The sequence below is a fragment of the Musca autumnalis genome, unplaced genomic scaffold (genome assembly GCF_047663935.1).
Source record: "Musca autumnalis isolate F117 unplaced genomic scaffold, ASM4766393v1 scaffold_2, whole genome shotgun sequence".
NCBI classification, from domain to species: domain Eukaryota; kingdom Metazoa; phylum Arthropoda; class Insecta; order Diptera; family Muscidae; genus Musca; species Musca autumnalis.
In genome coordinates, this window is record NW_027411755.1 from 93,148,225 (window position 1) to 93,170,585 (window position 22,361).

Below are 22,361 nucleotides of genomic sequence, written 5' to 3' on the forward strand. Positions count from 1 at the left end.
TGTAAAATAAACATTGAGTAAAGTTGTTAAAAAGTTACAGAATTGGGGGGCTGATAATGGAAGTGAATGCTTTTGAGTTCACTAACCCACCTTAATTTCTTCTATTTTTAGTCGAAATCGTAACACTGTGAGACATACTGTCGTTGTACAATGCGCAATTAAACATCATTGTTAAATAAATATTTCGATTATGCTCCTGCTGCCTTCCACACGCTATTACGGAAACGCTAATAACGACAACATATTCACGACAAATTTACATTAGGGTGTTTCTAACTTTTTCCATTTGATCGGAAATAAGAAATATCATGGTTATGGGCTATTGATAATACATGCAAAGTGAGTCATAATTATTTTTGATATAGCTCTTATACGCATGTTCATACATAGGTATTTTTGTGCTAAATAAATATTAAATTTTGAGCCAATTTTCACAATTTTTTTTAAGATTTGTTTATAGGCCAAAACTTTGAACTTGTAAAATTTTCAAATCGATTGGATAGTAAAAACTACTAACTAAAAACTAATAAAAATTAAACACTTGGCTCGTGCTTTTGGATCAAACGAAAAAAAATTATAATAAGGGTATTTTTTGCTTTTTTGGGGCACCCTAATGTACGTACATAATGTAAAGTTTAGAGGTGTTTTGCGAAAACGAAACTAGAAAAACAAAGATAAGATTCGGCAAGAATGAAGGTCAGACCCCTTCATACATTCATTCACTCATCATAGAAGAGAATCACAAGACAACAATTCGTTTTCCAAAAAGTTTACTCATCTACCTATGAGATAAAAACTATGACTAACTAAAGTTAACTAAGAGGTAGACTGTCAGGGTCTATTTGCATATTTATGTTTGTATTTACATTTGTTATGTTGTAAAATATTTAAAATTTGCAGCAGAATCCTTTGGCTTACTCCAGATTGTTATATACGTCCTAGAAATTGTAATGCACGAAGAACGCTTGCGATAACCAGTACAAGAGAAACATGTGCATTCGTTGAAGCGGCATTAGTTTGATTAGCACCTGGCTCAGCCGTAGTCGTTACATTGCTGCCCACCAGTGGAGATGTTGAACCTGGTTCTGCAACAATATGTAATTATAATACTTAAATAATAATACAGAGATTATTTAATGCCTACCTTTTGAATTTGGTTCTTCAATAGATCCGCTCTCACCGGAATATGGCAGGGAAGAAATGAATTCTCCATTGTCGTACATTTTAAGGTCTTCCTCTGATATTACATCGAAAATCCAACCCAAATATGGTGCCAAATTAGTGTAGAACGCATTAATGGAACCATCGGAACAATATGCATCACTTGAATTGCCCCAAGGAAGAATAGTTGACAATAGGCCGACAAGTTTATTTTCACAAACTAACCCAGTGCCCCTGTCTCCATTGTGGTAGATAAGTGTTTCAAGGGCCTTTAAAGAAAATAATTTTCATGTGAAAAAAAAAAACTTTTACAGAAAAAACAATGAGCACACATGGATGTGTACATACGTACGTACGTATATGTGTATGTATTTATGTATGTAATATATAAACTTACTTGACAGCTGAATCCCAAAGGTATCATATATAGGGAGCATATGTCGTAATTTCTAATTTGGGAGTATAGATTATGCGCTTGACATTTCTTCACGTCTTGTAGTGGTAATTCCTCCGTCTGTATATAGTTTACGAGCGTAGATATTGACTGAAAATATAGTAAATAAGGTCAATACTCATATTAACAATGACGTTTAATATACTTATTACTAGGTCTGATCAAAAATAACCGTAATAACCTGATCAAAAATATCAGTACTTATTTATTCATTAATTACTGTCTTGTCCCCTTCAAAGTAATCCCACTCTGATATAATAACACACTTATGCCAGTGTTTTTTTCCAATCCCCGAAACACTTTTGAAACGCGTTTTTCAGTATAGCCAAGAGCTCCAATACTCCGATGTGTGAGCTAGTGTGTTATCATGGTGCAAAATCCATGATTGTTTAAGGTAGTACCACTTATTTACCTTGTGGCAAGATATATAATGCATCACGCCATTGCAGTCTTATCGGCCTTCTTTAAACCGGTTATACCACAATTGAACATGTGTTCTGCTCGTCAAATGTCACAGTCAACATTTCAAATCAGCTTGCGCGTTTAATTTCATTTTTTACGCAAAACAGTTTCCTTGATCAATTTGTTCGAATAGTAAAAAATCGAAGAGCACACCAAAACACGACTAACATTTTTATCTGTCAACAATTTTTATCTGTTATCCAACATACATATGTATATAATACTCGCTCGAATTCGTTCGATTTCCACTAGCTATTCTCGAATTCGAGCAAGTTGAAGGGGGCAACTTGCACCCTCTTCCCCACCTAACAAAAACTTACGCCACCACCAAATAAACTTGCCCCACTCCCAACAAAAAAATTGCACTCAAAGAAACTTACCACATACCCCCCACTTTTCACTCGCAAGTAAATCTGAGCTGTGGTACCAACATTAGAGTTGTGCCAAAGGAAATATAAGGAACTATCTAGTTCACTTCGCAGTTCCAATGGCGCACATTTTTCTTTGAACAAACTGCGTATACTTAACAGCACACGTTATATTTCATGATGTTACTAATACGTTTTGGAACTAGTACTAGGAATTGGGAACTAGATTACCCAACTCTAACCAACATAGCAGAAAAAGATGAGAAAATCGATTATATGTACGTATCTCATGAAATTAAAAAAAAATTGTTAAAGCTGGGTACACATTGTCAGTTTTGAATGACAGCTTTGCGAGTGCTTGCTAGTGTGGCCCTTTATTTTTGTCATTCATCATGCAACCACAAAATGTTTTGTGGTTGCTGGACGGTTGGACAATTATCGATAATTGCAAAAAATCGTCATTCAAAACTGACAATGTGTACTGTACTTAAGAAAGTTACAGTCAGCTGTGCCGACACAGATATACCTAAGGCCTACAGAAGGTCGGCCATTCAGAGTTCGTTAACAAATTTTGACAACAAACATAATAGATTTTACATTATTGTGATTTGAATTTCTTTGTATTTTAAATCACAATAATGTTTTAGACAACAAAATAACAATCAGGTGGGCTTAGTGTCCGACTGTATAACTGTGGATATACCCTTAGCCTCGGACCTAAAGAAAAGAAGTAAACACAATACTTCTGAGGAAGTTTGGACTTTCCACTCGAAAAAAGTTTACCGTCGTAATTAGCGCTAACTACTAAATACGAAACATCTTGCCAAAAATTTGCGTGGGAGGTACCCGACAGAATGTAGTCGATATTCGGACATAATTAGAGGCTGTAAGAAATAATACAATGTACAACGTTTGGACCAAATCGGTTTCTCTCTTCGAGGGTTATCTTACGTACTACCCAGTATAGCTGGTTCCGACATGTTTTTTGGAGCTTTTGAGTCTTTATCTCTGGAAGTATGGACTTACCCACCATATTTGCTCCAGCCACCGGCAGTGTGCGCCTACTGAGAGCAAATTAGTGTAAATAATGCATTATGCTCACTTGCTCTCAGTAAGCCGGTCGCTGGAGCATATATTTACCTTAGCTTAAGGAAATCAAAAAATTAGGCCAATATATTGGAAAGTATGGGCGCGGCGTTATGGTAGAACGAACAAGGTAAAGTAAATACTACAACAAATACAACTCAACAACAACCACATAGAAATTTGTTTTTGTTTGTAATGCTAGTGTCATCGGTAAACGTAAACAAAATAAGGAAAAGTCTATAAATTATTGGAATTTAAAAAACTAATATTTTTTCACATTTTGGAAAACATGAATGAAAACTCGTTAGATTTTCAATTTGAATGTTTCCATATCATTCCACTAAATGCATAATTTCTCGCAAAAAGTAGAGTTCTTACAAATAGGTTTGAGGTCGCTGGAAATTCATTGAAAAAGAAAAAGCTGTTTCAATCTTTTGTTATTGAAATCGAAAAAAACACTTGTTTATTAGGACTTCATATTATTAACAAATGTTGTACCTCCTCTATAAGCGGTGTTTTAGTGTGCGGCACGTCGTTCGGACTTGGAGGACGTTACATGTCATTGATATGAAGAAGTTTTTATGGGAAATACTTTTTGTTGTGATGAATATATCTTTTCTTCAAAAAATACATATCCCTAATATACATCGCACATAGAAATAAATATATAAAATGTCTTATGGAATTTGACACTAACAGTACAGCCCGTTTCAGTCAGCTAGGTATTATTATTGTTCTACCATGGCGTGGCGTGCTAACCAGAGAAAGAAATAGCTATTCCTCGGAAAATATAACAGATAATAGTTGTGTTCCAGAACTAAAAAGTTTTTACATATTTAACCACTTTTGCTTATGGATTTGCGTTGCATAATGTTCACTTCTCTTTGAACAAAAAGGGCGCTGAATAGCTTTCTCTTTAGAAACTTTTTACACGACAAATTTGCACGGGCAAAATTTGCAACATGTTTGCCGGCTTCTGATTTGCTGCCACGCCAACGTTGAGATTTGTTCCAGTTTTTAACGTTTCTGCCATTTTTCTGTTCCCGTACATTTTGCTGCTAAACCTAAATAACGACGGGACGTACACAAATATTTCACCAACCTACCCAAATACGTCGAGCCCCAAATCACATTTAAAACACAAAATCCGCGACCGAAACTTACTTAAATGTTTCATTCGTAAAACAAATAATTTTCCTTTGGAATGAATTGTATTTCATGTTTTGTTGGACTTTTGTTTTTAAAATACAAAACACACACATACAAACAATAACGTTCCGTCAAAGTTAAACTTTTTCAACTTACAAAAAAGGTATACGCTCGGCGTATTTCGGTAAATCTCATAAGAATACATGTGTTCTACTTTTTTTTACCACACACGCCCTGGGTATACGTCCGTATATAGGTATGGGCCCTGGAGAAATGTGTATGTGGAACTTATTTATTGTGTTCATTGTTGTTTTAGCTAGGTAGGACTGTTGCCTTTAAGAACTGTGTTAATAAATAACCGTAGCGTTTACAGGAAGAGGCCAATTTTATTTTTCCTCTGGTACAAAATTTTAGTGAAATTCCAAATTTAGTAGACTAGAACTTTTAGGGAACAGCATGGAACAAGGTTTCGGTTTCGCAGAATAGTGACTGAGATTGTCCTCTTTTAGCCTATACATATACTTTTGTACGCGACCCTGCGTCCGTTTAACACCTTTTTTAAATTTATTGAAATCAATTTTATTGAAATTTGTTTTTTTTTCATACCGTTTCCCATATTAATTATTGCTTTTTACACAAATGGACATTTATATATATATATATATATATATATATATATATATATATATATATATATATATATATATATATATATATATATATATATATATATATATATGTATTTTTTGAAAACCTAAGGAGTATTTTTGTAATTGAACAAATTTTTAATTTTTTTGGAAAACCTTTTTTGGAAATTTGTTTTTTTTTTTAATAAAATGAAAATATTTGTAATTTTTTTTTGTATTTTTATGGTTCGTTTATTCATAGATTGGAGCATACTTAAAAGCTCAAAAACGCTAATATTTTGATGAAAAGTATGTAAAAATTCAAAATTATAACTTTGACCTTGAATTCCTCTGCATATACTAAACCGAATTTGATCGTTTTTCATGCATCGAAAATAAAGATAGGCGATTTTGGTCTAAAAAATTAGATTTTTTGGTCTGGCGATTATTTCGGTTATTTTCATAACCGCTGAAAATCGATTATAATCGACTATTCGTTGATTTTAGAGTTTTCTTTTGAAACTGTAAAGGTGCAAACACAATGAAATATGTCACTTTCTTCACGCTCAATTCCATGTAAATGAATAAAGGAGAGGTACTACCTAATTAAAATGCGGTCTTGCATTTCTTTATTCTTTTGAGGCTTGGATAAGCATGAATTACTCATTGTGTTCTCACCATTAAACCGCCAAGTCAACAATAGGTCTGTTCGATAACCCAAAAGTTTGTACAAATTTGTACAAAAATGATGTTCGATAACAAACATGTTCAATAAAATAGAAATGAGAAGTAGTTGCAAGAACTTGCAAATATTTTTTACTTATGAAGTTATCGAACATACCTAAAGCTGGGTACACATTGTCAGTTTTGAATGTCGATATTTCGCAACTATCGATAACTGTCAAACCGTTCAGCAACCACAAAACATTTTGCGGTTGCATGATGTTTGACAAAAATGAACGGCCACACTAGCAAGCAACAACAAAGCTGTCATTCAAAACTGACAGTGTGTACCCAGCTTAATCTATGGGCATACTCGAAAATTGATCACAAGATAGTCGATTATGCGATTTTTCCCCCAGAGTTTTGTCTGCAAAAAGTCGATTAATCGAAAGTAATCGGAAAGCTGATTGTGTTATCTGTCGAACAAACAAAAAAACGTTTGTGAACCACTGTGCACCGCACAGTGTTGCCGCGTGGACAAAAATCAAAAAATGTGATGTTAACTGTACTGCATGGTAGAACAAATACAAGGTAAAGTTAATACTACAACAAATACAACTCGAACAACAACCACAAAGGAATTTGTTTTTGTTTGTAACGTTACTGCCAGTTGTATTTGTAAACAAAACAAGGAAATGTCTATAAATTATTGGAATTTAAAAAACTAATAATTTTTTACATTTGGTTGAATATTTTGGAAAACATGAATGAAAATTCGTTACATTTTCAATTTTTATGGTTCCACATCATTCCACTAAATGCATAAATTCTCGCAGAAAGTAGAATTCTTGCAGAAAAGTTTGGGGTCGCTGGAAATTCATAGAAAAAGGAGAAGCTGTTTCAATGTTTTGTTTTAGAAATCAAAGAAGCACATGTTTATTAGGGCTTTATTTTTTTAAATTTTAAGAAAATACCTCACATATTAACAAACGTTGTATCGCCTCTACAAGCAGTGATTTACTGCGCGGCTTATCGTTCGAACTTGGAGGAGGTTACATATCATTGATATGAAGAAGTCTTTCTGGGAAATGGTTTTTTCCGAATGATAGGTATATTTTTTTCTCAAAAAATATATGTCCCTAATGTACATCGAAATAGAAATGAATGTATAAAATGTCATATGAAATTTGACACTAACACTACAACCCAGTTCAGTCAGCTGGGTATTGCTGCTACCTTTTCTTGTTCTACCATGACTGTACTGTAAGAAAAAAATATAAACAAATGTAAGTTTATATTTTTTTCTTACAGTAAACACATCCGATACAACGAATCTGAAAGAATTTTGTCCATATGTGCATCCATAACGAAGTTATAGCTCTTTAAATATGAAAAATATTTCCCAGGAAATCTAAGGCGATAATCATATGAAAATTAGACAGCATTTAAAATAACATTTTCTGAAAAATTTTTTGATAATACTAAGAGTTTTGGATGGGGATTTGATGAGTAGGCTATAAATATAACATTTTAGTACAAAAAGCTGACATTAACTGCACATGAGCAATGCACCGTTATCAAGAAATCAGAATTTAAATTTGATAAAAAAAATCAAAATTCGTAATATTTATTAGAGCACATCTTTTAATTGCCACCTATTGCCACCCTGGCTCCTGTTTTCCGTTAATTGGACATCTCTTCCAAATCAAAATGTGTAAAAACATTCTGCCCATCCCTGCAACCTTCTGAGATATATCGGTTCAGATTTTATATAGCCCCCATATATATCTTTCACCGATTTTGCTATAACTCGGTCAATTTTGATCGAATAGCCTTCAAATTTAATATGTGTTATTTTCTTAGGCCCCTGAATAGCTACAACTTTGGTCCATATCTGTTCTGATTTGGATATAGCCCCCATATATATCTTTCCCCGATTTTGCTACAACTCTGTCAATTTTAGTCGAAAAGCCTTCAAATTTTATATGTGATATTTTCTTAGGCCCATGATTAGATTCACCGATTTTCGTAAAAATCGGTTCAGATTTGGATATAGCCCCCATATATGTCTTCCCCCGATTTTGGTAAATTTCGCGCAATTTTTGATGAATAGCCTTCAAATTTAACATGGGAGGTTCCTCAGGCCCCTGTTTTACCGTTGACATAGGTTGATGAATGTTTGCACAGGTACTTATGAGGGCACAGGAATGAAAAATATCAAATTTGGTCCATATCAGTTCAGGTTTGAATATGGTTTCCATATATAATTTCGCCCGATGTCACTCAATTACTGATAATTGCGTCATATTTTCCTAATTTAATCAATATCTTACATACATTGCGTGTTTAGTGCATCGAATACATAAAATCGGCTGAAAATGTATATGAGAGCTTTATCCAAATCTAAACCGATTTTTTTAAAATCGGGGAAACTGAAAAAGGACCTAAGAAAACATTCCATGTTAAATTTGAAGGCTATTTTCCAAAAATTGGCCCATTTATACCAAAATCGGTGAAAGATATATGGAGCCTATATCCAAATCTGTACCGGTTTTTCCGAAATCAAATCACAATCAGTAAGACTGAGCAGTGGTCTGAGGAAACATCCCATGTTAAATTTGAAGGCTATTCATCAAAAATTGAGCGATTTATAGCAAAATCGGGGAAAGATATATATGGGAGCTATATCCAAAACGGAACTCATTTTTATGAAAATTGGTGAAACTACTCAGGTGCCTAAGAAAATATCACATATAAAATTTGAAGGCTATTCGATTAAAATTGACCGAGTTATTGCAAAATCGGGGAAAGATATATATGGGGGCCATATCCAAATCTGAACCGATTTTTGTGAAAATTGGTAGAGCTACTCAGGGGCCTAAGAAAATGTTACATACTAAATTTGAAGGCTACTCGATCAAAATTGACAGAGTTATAACAAAATCGGGGAAAGATATATATGGGGGCTATATCCAAATCAGAACAGATATGGACCAAAGTTGAAAATTTTCATTCCTATGTACTTGTGCAAAAATTCATCAACCTAGGTCAACTCCTTCTATTTTTGTCCACGTTTGTATGGAAGCGGCAACACTGTGCGCCGTCGTAACAAGGCCCGCAGGAAGAACTTGTTGCAAAAAATAAACACTATCCGAGACACGATCTGTTAAAATGTATTTTTTCCAAAGTTTGTGTGGGAGGTACTCGAAGTAGTCCATATTCAAACCTGATCATGTCTGGAAGTAATATCACCATAGTACCAAAGTTAAGAAAAGGCCGAAAATGTCGAAAAAAACTTCAAACAACATGATATCGGCTGGTACCGTTATAAGGGCATTATTTATAACGTGGGCATAAGTCCCGAATTTTTAGTGGACCAGTTTTTTGACCACCATGAGTACCTGAAATCGTGCGGTACCGTTATATGCGCGCCAGACCTACTAGGTCCTCAATTTTTGGTGGAGATATTGTTTGACCACTGAAATCAGAATATGTAGCTAAAACCTTAACAACAAATAATTAAAAAAGTTACAGTGTTTTATTTATAAATGCACTGAAAGCTGGAAAATATTTTGTTAATTTTTCATTCATTTTTTCATGGAATCTCTCAAATAAAACGCTTGCCGTTTAATTTTGACACAATTTTTAATTTAAATGTAAGTGTTTTATTTGAGAGATTCCATCATGAAGAAGAATATCGTCTGCTCCGTCGGAAAAGGTCGTAAGTCCCTCTCAATAAATTTTTCAGGAGGAAGAAAAAACATTCCAGCGCTTTCTGTATTAAAGATTTTATTATGTTGGTAAAGACAGTATTCTTCGTTTATTTATTCCGCTTCAATACCTGTACTTTGTTTGATAAAATTCCGTCGCGTTTGCGAGATAATTGGATGTCTTTGGACTTACGACCTTTTCCTTGTACAGTTTTGTATTTTTGTAGGGACTTACGACCTTTTCCTACAATTTACGGACGTTTTTAAAATAAAATATTTATACTTTACAAAACAATGTGGAAAGGGTATTATAAGTTTGTTTTATCCAATATTCGTGTAACATCGCGAAGTATTCAGTGAGACCCCCTCCCCTTGCTATTTTTTCATATCTTGACGAGATAAAGCGATCTAGCTATGTGTGTCCGTCCATCCATTAACAATTGTAATAAAACTATAGGCCTCAATTTTTGGACCGATCGTCACGAAATTTTGTGAAGAGGTCGTGTTCCGACCAGAAGTCACACCATTAGATGTTGGTTATGATCGAAAGGTGTAAAGTGGACCAAACACACAATTTTTACCCGACTTTGTAGGTATCCTGTATATCGCAGTAATATTCCGATCGGAGCGAAATTTTAAAAATGATTTGAGTTTAAGACAACGAATAAGCTTGCAATTTAACATGTTGATGAGATAATTATTAGCGTGTTTAATGGACCAGAACTTTTGGGTGAAATCTTATATATAAAAGACAATGTGTGTACGTTTGTATGTTCCGCATAGACTCAAAAATGGCTTTACCGATTTTTTGAAAATTTCAGAGAATATACAAGGAACAACAGGGGTGAAAATAGGCAGGGGCAGGCCCTATTTTTTAAAAAACGCTTTTTTGCTAAAGTTATGAAAATATTGGCCAGAAAATTAATTTGCGAGGCAACGGTTGTTGAATCTCCGACCCTAAGTACTTATTCCATGTAATTTTCAGATTATGCACAGGGATGCCCCTTGTTGGAATTAGGCTATATATTTCGGAGGAGCGGGTTACACCTGTGCCCTATTTTTTAAATGCGCTATATACATATATAAAACTTACGAACGATTCCGTTTCCCCAATCCTGGGTACATATTTTAGCAATAAGACCCGACCAGCCCCACTTTTTTAAATATGCTACAAATTAATGGAAATACCAGATGTTATGCATAACGAAGCTTTGGTCTTATTGGAAAGCAAGTGTTTAGATTAGAAGGCAGCATATCGATAGCTATATTATATCATTATAAGAAGGTGGACACAGTCGGCATGCCTCAAGTCATCAGTTATTTGGCGGTATGTTAAAATTACATATCGACACCAACATTTTTGAAGATTTTTATACCCTCCACCATAATATGGAGGGTATAATTAAATTTGTCATTCAGTTTGTAACATATCGATATATTCAGCGGAGACCCTATAAATTATATATATTATTGATCAGAGTAAAATTCTATGTCGGTATAACCATGACCGTCTGTCCGTCTTTTGAAATTAAGATACAGCTCGCAATTTTAAAGTCAGATCTTCGTGATTTGGTATAGAAGTTTCTATTACTTCTAGGATGTTTGGCATTGACACCTTCATATAGCCTTCATTGAACGGTACCTCCCGATTTCCGGTTTTTTGTGGCCTCAATATTCCTCCGAAATGGCTGAAATTTGGTATTTATTCTTCGTTTGGGGTATAAAACTTTCTCCTATAAATTTGTCTATATAGGTCCACGCCTTCATATAGCCCTATAGAACGGTGCCCTCCGAATTTCGGTATTTTTGTTTTTGTTTTTGTCTGCAAACCATGTAGAATCTTTAGCATGTATGTCTTCCTGGGCTTAAGAAGTTTATCATCAGAGCTTTCAGAATCACCGTGAAACCATAGGAAACTAGAACCATCGTCTAATTCCATTCCAAATTCATACTGCTCTTTGTTAGGAAAAACCATGATGTCTTCTTAGTTTAATAACATTTCAATCAATTATTATTTTAGAATCATTTAATAATATAAACATTGCACTTACCCGCCCGTTAGAAGGTATAACTTTATTCAATTCAGAATACAAACTAATCTCGTTATGTGAATAAATGTCCCTAGAGAAACCACAAATTACCAGTTAATAAAGTTAAATAAGATATAGGACAGTTAAACAGTACAAATCTTGATTTTTTTTTTTACAAGTCCATCATCCAGAAGTCCATCTTTCATAACCAGTTCGCTTTTAGGGGAAAATAGATTTCAAATGTAAATTTTCGTTGGAATATAGAAATTATCACATTTTTGTTCAAAAGTTTGGTCCACAGGCTCCGCCAAATATCATCCGATAATCATCCAAAGGTGTAGGCTAGTTCTTTACATTGTACCTCAACCATGGATGACGTTAAACATTATATCTGAACTACATTAGCTGTAGTATTCTTTTAAAGTATACATTTTCCTGTGGACTTACGACCTTTTCGTACTCAAATTTGTACGTTTTGTGGACTTACGACCTTTTCCGACAAGGGCAACACATATAGAAAAACGCGACATACTACCATTTTCTTCGTATCATACGACGTGATTTGACGTGTACTATCATCCTGTAACAAAAACGCGATTTCCAAAAAAAGTGGACTTACGACCTTTTCCGACGGAGCAGACGATATACTATTTGAGGCTAAGCGAAAAAATTATTTTCCAGTTTTCAGTTCATTTATAAATAAAACACTGTAACTTATTTTTTTAATTATTTTTTATTTTTAACTTTTTTGTAAGTATTTTTTTTTTACCACTAAGAACCCCATAACCAATTTACAGCCAATTAAGGCCGAAAATGTAAATGAAAACTTTGAAGTGTCTGAAATCGGGTGGTACAGTTATATGGTGATTATACCAAAACCTGAACCCACGTCCACAAATTTTGCTGGGGAATTTTCTGTACCATTGGGAACTTCAAATACCCAGTTACAGCGTATTTGGGCTAAAAATAATGATAAAATCCTCAATATACCTATAAACGGGTGGTACCGCTATATGGGGGCTATAGGAAAAAATGGGCCCATATTGGTTTTGGTTTCATATTCATGTATTGTCATCCAAATCTGAAAAGTGTTTAGTTCAATTGGTCAACCACAACTGTGAGGAAATGAGTTACTAGATTTGAACTAAACAGACACCAAAGCAAGTTAAATAAAACAATGTAAAAATACTTGAAATCGGGCGGTACAGTATATGGAAGCTATTCTAAAAAGTGAGCATAAGTTAAAAAACGTTGGCGGACCACTTTTAACCCTAAATGCTAAATTACACCAGTAGCATTCGTCGACCTACATATATCCGCAATTTTTGGAGATGTGGTTCGACCACTGGGAACACCAAATTGCCTCCAATTTGGGCCAAAAATGTTAAGAATGTTCTCTTCTTTTCTTCGAGAGTTATCGGAGAAGGTGTGAATCGAAATAGTCCATCTTGGAATATGATCCAAGTTTGAGTAACAATATTGAAAAATATAAAGTTTAGTTCAAACTTCGCGTAATGGACTTCAGTGTACTCAAGCAAAAGACGTGCTAAGGAAGCGAAACGGAGCACCCATACATTTCTGTAATATTTATTGCTTGTCAAAAGACATTGTATGCTGATCACAGTATTTATTGTAGAGTTGCAGATTATAAATTGCCTTTTAATTGTTTACAGAACAACCGGCCGGCCATATATTTGTTTGTGAATGTAATTTACAACCAGACAAAACTTTGTTGTATTTTGGAGTGTTCTGTTTGAGTTTATCTTTTTTTTGAATTAACAACAAAATATCACAGTTTTTATAAAGTGACATGCAACTGTCTTCGCACATGTCAAAAAATGCATAATCGTAATTTTATATAAATATTTTTTGCATGGAAGTGACGTTATCGTAGCACGAATTACGTCGCAACTACTCGTAGAATATCTTATTTGTTGACATCCGTAGCGCACTCATTAGAGCATGAAATGTGCTGGATAATATTTATTTTCTTCGATGCCCACTTTTTATATCCTCCACTATAATATTTGGGTATAACCACAATAGGACTACAACTAAGGAAATACCACAGCAGAACCATACATGAAATAGTGTGCTGATAAAAAAAACCTCTTTACGTTGGTCGATTCTGCATATCGAAATTAACCCACCATTGAAGACTTATTACTTTCTTAGTGTACCAAACTTAATTCACAATTATTTTTGTAAAAGAAGTTATGAAGTTTCATGAGGGTATATCGGACAATTTAGAATTTTATTTTTGACAATTAACGAATTTTATTTTGGGCAATTTTGATCCTCGTATTCTTTGCAAAGGGTTAGAATATGATTATCATTTCATGTACTTACATTTTGTATATAATAATTGGCCACACAGGGTCCATCGAAATTAGCAGCATCATCCAGTGTTATCCAGCTCATATCTGCACGTACATCCAGAGGCAACGTTTTACTCAGGCGAAGTAAAGCCAAGTCATTTTCTCCCGTTGTATAATTGAAATTATATGCTGTTAGAACATCCGTAACACCAACTGTAAGTTCATCGTAAAACTCATTCGAACTACCCGCAACCACTTTCAAAGCAGATGGCGGCAAAGGTACCGCAGGACTATTTGGCGAGAATCTATAATGGACACACTGAGCCGTTGTAACAATAAAACGACTTTGAATTATTGCAGCATTACACAAATGTATTGGTGGTCCTTTGGGATGTAAATTCACGTGCAGCGATACCTGATACGAAGGCTGGCCGCAATTAGCCACACTACCGAATATTCCAACCGATATAATACAAATTGTTAGGATATGCATTTTGATTTTCGGGTCGTATTTAAATATGTGTTTATTTCAAAATGTCGCTAAATCAATGTTTTTGTTTTCTTGTGTCCTTGATCTTAGAAACGTTCGCAATCAACTAAGTTGGGTAATTAAATGAGCAACAACCGCGAAGTAGATACGTATAATATACGACACTTGTGGCTGGCTAATGTCCGCAGATTTGTATTCGGGAGAAATTTAAGTTGATTCGCCGAAGTGTTTTTTACTTCTGTTCTTATCACCTTTGAAGCTGATAATCTTACGGCGTTACTAGTCGTCATATCAGATAAAACTGTCACCTCTCTAGATATACATTTCACATTACATTTGTGTCATCTTTTTTTGTTTTGCTGAAAACTACAAAAACTACTTCATGAACATTAGCGAAGTTCGAACGAGATGAATAAAACAATGGGAATAATAAAAATCCCAGTAGGTATGATTTCGAAATGATAAAAAATGTCTTGAAACAGCTCAACAAGTAGAGAATTTAAAGTGATAATCATATTTCAAATATGCATCAAATTTTATCTTTAATCTTGGTAATTCGTTAAGATTCTTTTAATACAGTACTATCTTAATTATCCGTAAATGCTAAAATCGCGACAACATTTTTTTTCATTTTGAATATGTTTAACTGTTTTTCTTTTATATTTTGGTTTTACAATTATAAATTTAGACTGTACTGTTTTCAAATTTTGTTTTGGAGGTACACGAAGGAGTATACCGATTTAGTCAATATTCAAACCTGATCTATGCTTGGAAGTAATATTCCCATATGTATAGTTATGACCAATTCGATTTCGCCCTTTGAGAGTCCCTGACCCCGGACTCAACGCACGAAATAAAATTGGGTGTTATGTCCGCCCTAACTCCGGACATTGAGGCAATTGATCCAAACCATTTAGTAAAACTATAGTGTTTTATTAATTATTTCTCAATTCGTTGTTTTACCGACTGCCATTCGCACACATTGGGCGTACTGGCTCTACTGGGAGAGCCTTACGACACACGTTTCCCCAATTCCTTATAGTGCGGACAAAACACTAACTGTGATATGACATTTGAGATTCCCAGTGGTCAGAAAATTTCTCCACCAAAAATTGTCAACATAGGTCTATGTTTTGGTGTATCCCCGATAGAACGGTCTTTCCCGGTTTTCGATATTTTGAAGTTTTAACCACATTATTCTCTCACACATTATTTAGTTTTCGTTGAAGCTATAACATATTTCTGCATATAATTGTCGGTATAAGTTTACGTTTTAGAATAGCCCCAGTAGAAAGGTGCCGCCCCATTTTCGGTATTTTTAAAGTTAGAGCCACATATTCCAACCGAAATGCGAGAGAATTTCGGTTGGATAAGTGCCACCATAGAAAGATCCATAGGCTAGTGCTATACATCCAGTGTATAATCGATGGGTTCTGTCCCCAGCTCTTCCCAATCAAATTCTTGCACGAATAGAGTGCGATTAATTCTCTCTACGTCTGCTCCTTCATGTTGCACATTAAGACAGTTCATTTGTCTCCTCGTAGTTTCTTTGCAAATATCAAAACAAGTAAAAAGTGACAGTCGGCTGAGTCTGTGACATAAATTTGCAAAGCCAGTATGGACAATTTTCCAGAAATCTTTTACTCTCGACGTCCATAAAATAATATAATAATAATTAGTCCACAAACATCCACAAGGGAGACTTCTCTCATATCAATGCACCCCGATTCATATCAGCTCAATTATGTGGGATCTGCAGTTTATCTCCTATTCCGAATGTCATGTCCTAGGACACCACTTGTAGACAAGTTGTACATGGCTGAAATATTCAGAAAATGTCGCTAACATTACTGAGGGGTATTTTAAGGAAAAATATCAGTACGCGCAAATATGGAGATCAAAGGCTGGGGGGCAAACAATTCTTTTTGGCGATGAAAGTCGATGAAGATAATATTACGAACCCGGAAGGACAGTTATGCCGTAGGTCAACTTCTTAGTTATAGGGCGATCAAATTTCGTTCGTTAAGTTTTTTGTCATGTAGGTATGTATAGTTTGTCAAGAAAGAGTTCATTTCGCTATAACTCGGAAGATTGACCAACGGCATAACTGTCCTTCCGGGTTGTTAATATTATCTTCATCGACTTTTATCGCCAAAAAGAATTGTGCGCCCCCGGCCTTTGATCTCCTTTTTTCCTTTAAAACGGTTTAAGAGAACGGTTTTTTATTCTAGAACTGCAACTAACAAAGTTTTCAAAATCGAATTAATTTAATTTGATTGACAACTCTATAAGCTTTTTAACGGTATACATATAAGTTTAATCGGTTACTCAAAACCGATTCAAAAATCCGTTTTAATGTCGGAATATCCGGATCAAAAATGGAGATAACCGGATCTATCCTCCAAGAAAATTTTTTATTAATTACAAGAGCTATTTATCTTTATTTCAAATATTTATTATAATAAAAAATTACAATAAAATTATATAAAAACAAGTAAGAACAGACTATAGTCGGACGGGGCCGACCATGTGATACCCTATACCACTAAACGCGTCTTCTTGGGATAAAGTTATAAGATGTGCATTAGAAATTTTACCAATTTTCACACAAAAGTTTTGATCAATTTAACCCGCTAAATATTATCCGATCATACCGTTGACTTGCACGCTACTTCTTCATCTCAAACCAAAACTACGTTTAAAATTTCGCGCCGATCGGACTATTATTGCGACCTACAGAGCGGCTACAAAATCGAGCAAAAATTTTGTTTTTGGTCCATTTCATCCCTTTAACATTTCACGATCATCGCCAAAAACTAATCAGTTCTATTCTGGTCCAAACCCGACCTCCATACTAAATTTCGTGACAATCGGTCCATAATTGCGGCCTCTAGCTTGATTACAATTTTTAATGGACGGACAGACGGACGGACGGACGGACGGACACACATCGCTAAATCGCTTTATCTCGTCGAGATATGAAGTTTGGTATACCACATGAGGGGTCTACGACGAATATTTCGCGGCGTTACATGAATTTTTGGGAAAACAAACTTATTATACCCTTTTCCACATTGTGGTATAGGGTATAAATAGCGCTAGCATCTAAGGCTATCGGCTAAATACAAGAGCTATTTGTTGTAAATATTTCAGAAGCACCCCAGATGTCAACATAAGCAATGACAAATTGTTATGTCTACATGCCAATAAATAACCAATGACGAATATACAGAAAAACAAAACATATGCTCTGTTCCAGAACCTGCAAGAAGCTACTATTTTTTACTACGATAACATTTTTTCCTTTATGTTATCGGGAAAAATAGTAAAAAATAGTAGATTCTTGCAGTACTGGAACAGACCAATAGTTTATTTCTGAACCAAAACCGATTAAATGTCAAAAAGGACAATGAAAACGGGACAAAATCGATTCGTTGTCAAAGAGAACCGTACCTAAAATCTTCTGAGCAACATTTTGTAGAATATTTGGATGCCGAAAAATCTCATCTTGTGGTACTTTCACTACGGTTCAAGAAATAAAGGACGAAAAGGACATGAAAGGGATTGAGTTGAAATGTTCTACAAAAAGATTCGCCAATCGATTTGACTCACCTCAAAATGAAGCTACAACAACGCCAAACAGAGATATGGAGCTATTTTCCCAAGTATTATAGGAAAAAAATCAAAAACTTCATCGCGCGATATCTCAGAAACTTGACCTATGGCGAAAATTTCCTTTTGGGTTCTTAGTATACCCATCAAGGGCTTTCATCTCCAAAAGAAATTTTCCACCCCCCAAAAATGCTGCTGCACAGTGTTATAGAGCAACCCACATTCGCCTCTGCATATATTTTTTCAAAAGATTCCCCTTAATGACCATGATTTTCATTTTATAGTAGGAGTTATGATTTTGCTAAAATAAATATTGTGGATTGTTTTAACTTTCGGGCCTTTTGTCTTGACAATTTTGGACGTTCCGAATAAATTTGTACCTTTGATAGGAATATTTCATATCTGCGAACTATAAAACCAAAATGTTTGAACTATTCTATCCTGGCAGAACTACTATGACCTTTAGTATGAGCCAAGTTTTAAGCAAATCGGTCATTTTTAGACGGTGCCCGAAGGTTTTTAAAGTATTATGGTAGTTATGTCAGTAAGTATAGATTTCAAAACGACACGAGCCCTTTAACTGCATTTATGGAATAAATATTGTAAATTTGTTTGGGAGGTACCCGAAAGAATGGTCCGAATATTCTATATTCGACCTTATCTATGCCTGGGAGAAATATTACGATGTGCAAAAGTATGGACCCAAAGCTGTTACTTCTTTCTAAAGTTAGTGTGCGTGCTATTTTAGCGGGTCATTTTGAACTTTTGTGGGGGAGGTAACCAACGAACTTAATATACCCAACCTGTTATAATTTTTTAATTCTCGCTTGTATGTTTTAAGTAATACGTTATGGAAATCTATATAGAAAGACACACATACTCGAAAAGAATATAATCATACTCGTATACATAAACAGATAATTATTTAATATCTACAAATTTGCACTTAGTTACCAATGCGAAAACCAAATTATAGTTAAAACAATACTTTGTAAAATCTATTTGATGCAGTTTATCAAAAATTTGTCATTGCCGAACAAATATTAGTTTAATAAAAACTATTGAATCAACTTGAGGATGTGCAAGGCGTACTGAAAAGTTCAATAACAAATATTTTTCCACAATTTTAATAGCCTTAATAAAATCACTATAAACTTTTGATAAGTAACGGGACGATATTACTGTATGCAAAGCAATCGTTTTATTTGTATTGCATATATCATCATTTGAAGAATAGACAACACTTTATTACACAAAACTGTTGTTTACGAATAATTTAAAACTTTTCTAACGATTGTCATCATGTCATCATTCGCTGATAAATTAAATTAACCGTTTTATTTCAAATATCCTGTTTTTCTCATTTTCATCATATTGCTGGAAATATCAAAGAACTGGATTGAAATTTTGTTACCACACACTAGCAAATATATAATTATCCACTGATCCAATTTCTAAAGATGGAGGAAACATCCAAGGCTTTCAAGGTATTGTGAATTGATTTGAGCTTTACCTTGTTGAACGGCCCTTCAAAAGCAGAGAAGTCAGACAATGACAAGCACGGTCCCTCCAAATTCTTCTACTTCCACTACTTCGGTTAGATCAGTTTCAATAAATTTAATATTAAAACTTCTACCGAAATTTGATCAAGTAGTATTGTCACTGACAGTTCCCAAATTGTAGTGAACTTTCATTAAGAAATTGCGATTTTTGATTGTTTTATTTTTAAATATAAAGGAAATAAATTTAACGGTCGTAATATCTACCGATTCCAATATTCCAAGAGTTATCGATCTGATTATCTTCAATTCCTTTTGGTATGTCGCAATCTGGCAACATTTATCACCTTCTACCAATTTTGGCATTACGCTTTAACCCCTTAAAAATCGATTAACTAGAGGTTTCTTGAAACACGTTTTTTCCTAAGTACATTCTTTTCGCTGTAAATTCGCATAGAGTACACTTCAAATTATCTTCTGATCCTTAAGTTAAAAAAAATTTTAACCTCATAAAAAAATAAAGTGTCATAATTTTCCTATATACGGATATTATTATAATTATTCGAAAATTCAATTAAAATATCAAAAGGTAAACTTTATTACTCAAATATATTTGAACAAAAGTGGTAATTTTTGAAATATTTAGGAAAACTTACTCCTTACTTGGAAATTGTAAGGTTAGCTCCAGATTTTGGAGCGACCCGACATAAATGGTGGAGGTTTCCTTTATATCTATCCAAGGAAAACGATTTTTTTCCTTATCTGCAGACGAATATCCAACAAACCTGTCCAATACCAATATCAATAAGAAGTTTTAAGGTGAAATTTGCACTTTCAACGCAACTGTACATGGCGTGTCTTCTCCAAGCCATCAATTGTCACATGTCCAAATAGACGGGTCATAACATTATATCCGGAGTCAAGAACAGTTGAACAGTGGGTGAACTCATTATTTTCACAGGAAAGTGTCATCAGTACCCCAAGCATTCTACAAACGTGGATTTCAGATGGTTGAAAAGTATTGAACCATCATACAGAAGTCCAGTCTCGAACATCATTTGAATTCACCAAATTTCCCTTGGATTCATGTTTTGGTAATCAAACTAAGTATTGGAGTTTTGGTCGTTTTTATTTTTGGAGCAATTTTCAAATCTTCTCGACCAGCGATTTCACAGTAGCGGCACCTCTGAACATTATTTTAATATTATTGGACCTCCCTAATATCCATTGGAACTTCATCTGGAACCAACCTGGTTACAGAGAGAATTCAATTGTGATCCTCTTAGAAGAAAGAAACAAACCTTAAGTATTGATAACAACAAAAACTTCATATAAAACTTTCCTGACTCTTTTGCATTCTCTTTGATTTGACGACAACCAAAATAGCTGTTCCATATTCATTGATCATTTTTCCTCTTCTTCTGTCTCTAATTGCTGTTGTAAAACAACAACAAATTATGACCTTCAACTAATTTCTTCTTGCATTCTTCACCAAAATCTAGTTTTGTGTGACGCGTTGAATTGAACGGTAATATAATGTTAATCTAAAATAGTTGTTTTTTTTTTGAAGAGTTAAAAATACATCAGTGGATATTGAAAAGTGAATTAAAATATAATAATTATAATTGATTGTTAAAATTTGCATGTAATACAATACACATAAAGTAATGCCTAAAAATTTCATAGAAAGTGTCAGGAAAAGTATAATGTAATTATTAAAATTAAACCTACAAAGAAACCTAGTTATAGTGCATAAATTAATCTAAACAGGGATATGCCACAACGTTGAAATCAGTGATTAACTTAATGAAATATTCAAAACCTTAAGCGTATAGATTTGTTCCAGCATAATAACCATACATCGAACGACATCAATTGGGAGGCCCCTTCAATGGATATCAGCTGTTTGTATGGTAAGTGAATGTTGTTTTTGCTTTATTAAACACCCCATTTTACTTCACACTTATCCGTAACAAAGAATAATCAACGAATAATCCATCTTTTCACTTTTGTGGTTTATCTCTTTTTTTCTACTTTTATCTTTTTTCTACTTTTATTAGTTTTGTTTTGCTTTCGAAAAAGCACCCTACATCTAGATTATAAAGTTGTAGGTTTATCAAATCCTACGTTCTTGCAATTTCTATTTACATTCTATAAAGTATAGTAATTAATTCTGTTTCCCTCAATAGCATTAAGTTACAAAATGAAAACAAATGTCAAACTATACTGAATTATTATTGGCGATATTATATTTAAGATTTTTTATTATTTACATGCATGCAATAAGTTGAATAAATTGGATATATAATATGGATCTCTAAATTTTAAACTTGTGGAGTTTCCCTAAAGTAGATGTTGTAAACGAAATAAAAATCTATTTTCTTTCATTAGTTAAGGGGTTCTATAACAATGTATTCGCCGAGTAGAACCATAGGTAGGGTGGGTAATGAGGCTAGCGCTCCAAAAACCACCGAGGAGTCGCCCAAGGAAAAACAACCTAAATCAATACCATTTCTTATTTCTTAATTTTTTCATGACAGATTAGTAGGTCTACAGGGGTCAATTAGTTTCAGGGGACCTAGGTAAATATTGGCCAAATACAAATTTTTTATGTTAAAAAGGGAGTTAAAGTATTATTATTGCAACGTTCGAACAGATAAATATTAGTACAGGACGCGAACCCCCCAGCCGACTGCTATTGCTAGCAAATTAAAAACTCCCGTAGTCCTGTTA

General features: G+C 34.1%; 1 protein-coding gene across 1 annotated transcript; it reads right to left on the bottom strand.

The window, feature by feature from the left end:
• Positions 1-807: 807 nt before the first annotated feature.
• LOC141392951 (trypsin) lies at positions 808-14,757 on the bottom strand. The gene is made up of 4 exons (XM_073965913.1): positions 14,059-14,757; positions 1,559-1,705; positions 1,145-1,430; positions 808-1,085 (listed from the first exon to the last, which is right to left on the bottom strand). The coding sequence occupies exons 1-4, from the start codon at positions 14,518-14,520 to the stop codon at positions 928-930; spliced, it is 1,053 nt and encodes a 350-aa protein (XP_073822014.1). The 5' UTR covers positions 14,521-14,757; the 3' UTR covers positions 808-927.
• Between the last annotated feature and the right edge of the window lie 7,604 nt (positions 14,758-22,361).

Excerpts from the sequence above, each read along its gene's own strand:
- LOC141392951 (XM_073965913.1), bottom strand. The coding sequence starts at position 14,520 with ATGCATATCCTAACAATTTGTATTATATCGGTTGGAATATTCGGTAGT. Across the intron at positions 1,706-14,058 it reads CCAATTATTATATACAAAAT|TCAATATCTACGCTCGTAAA; the intron begins GTAAGTACATGA and ends CTATATTTTCAG. Across the intron at positions 1,431-1,558 it reads CTTTGGGATTCAGCTGTCAA|GCCCTTGAAACACTTATCTA; the intron begins GTAAGTTTATAT and ends TTTTCTTTAAAG.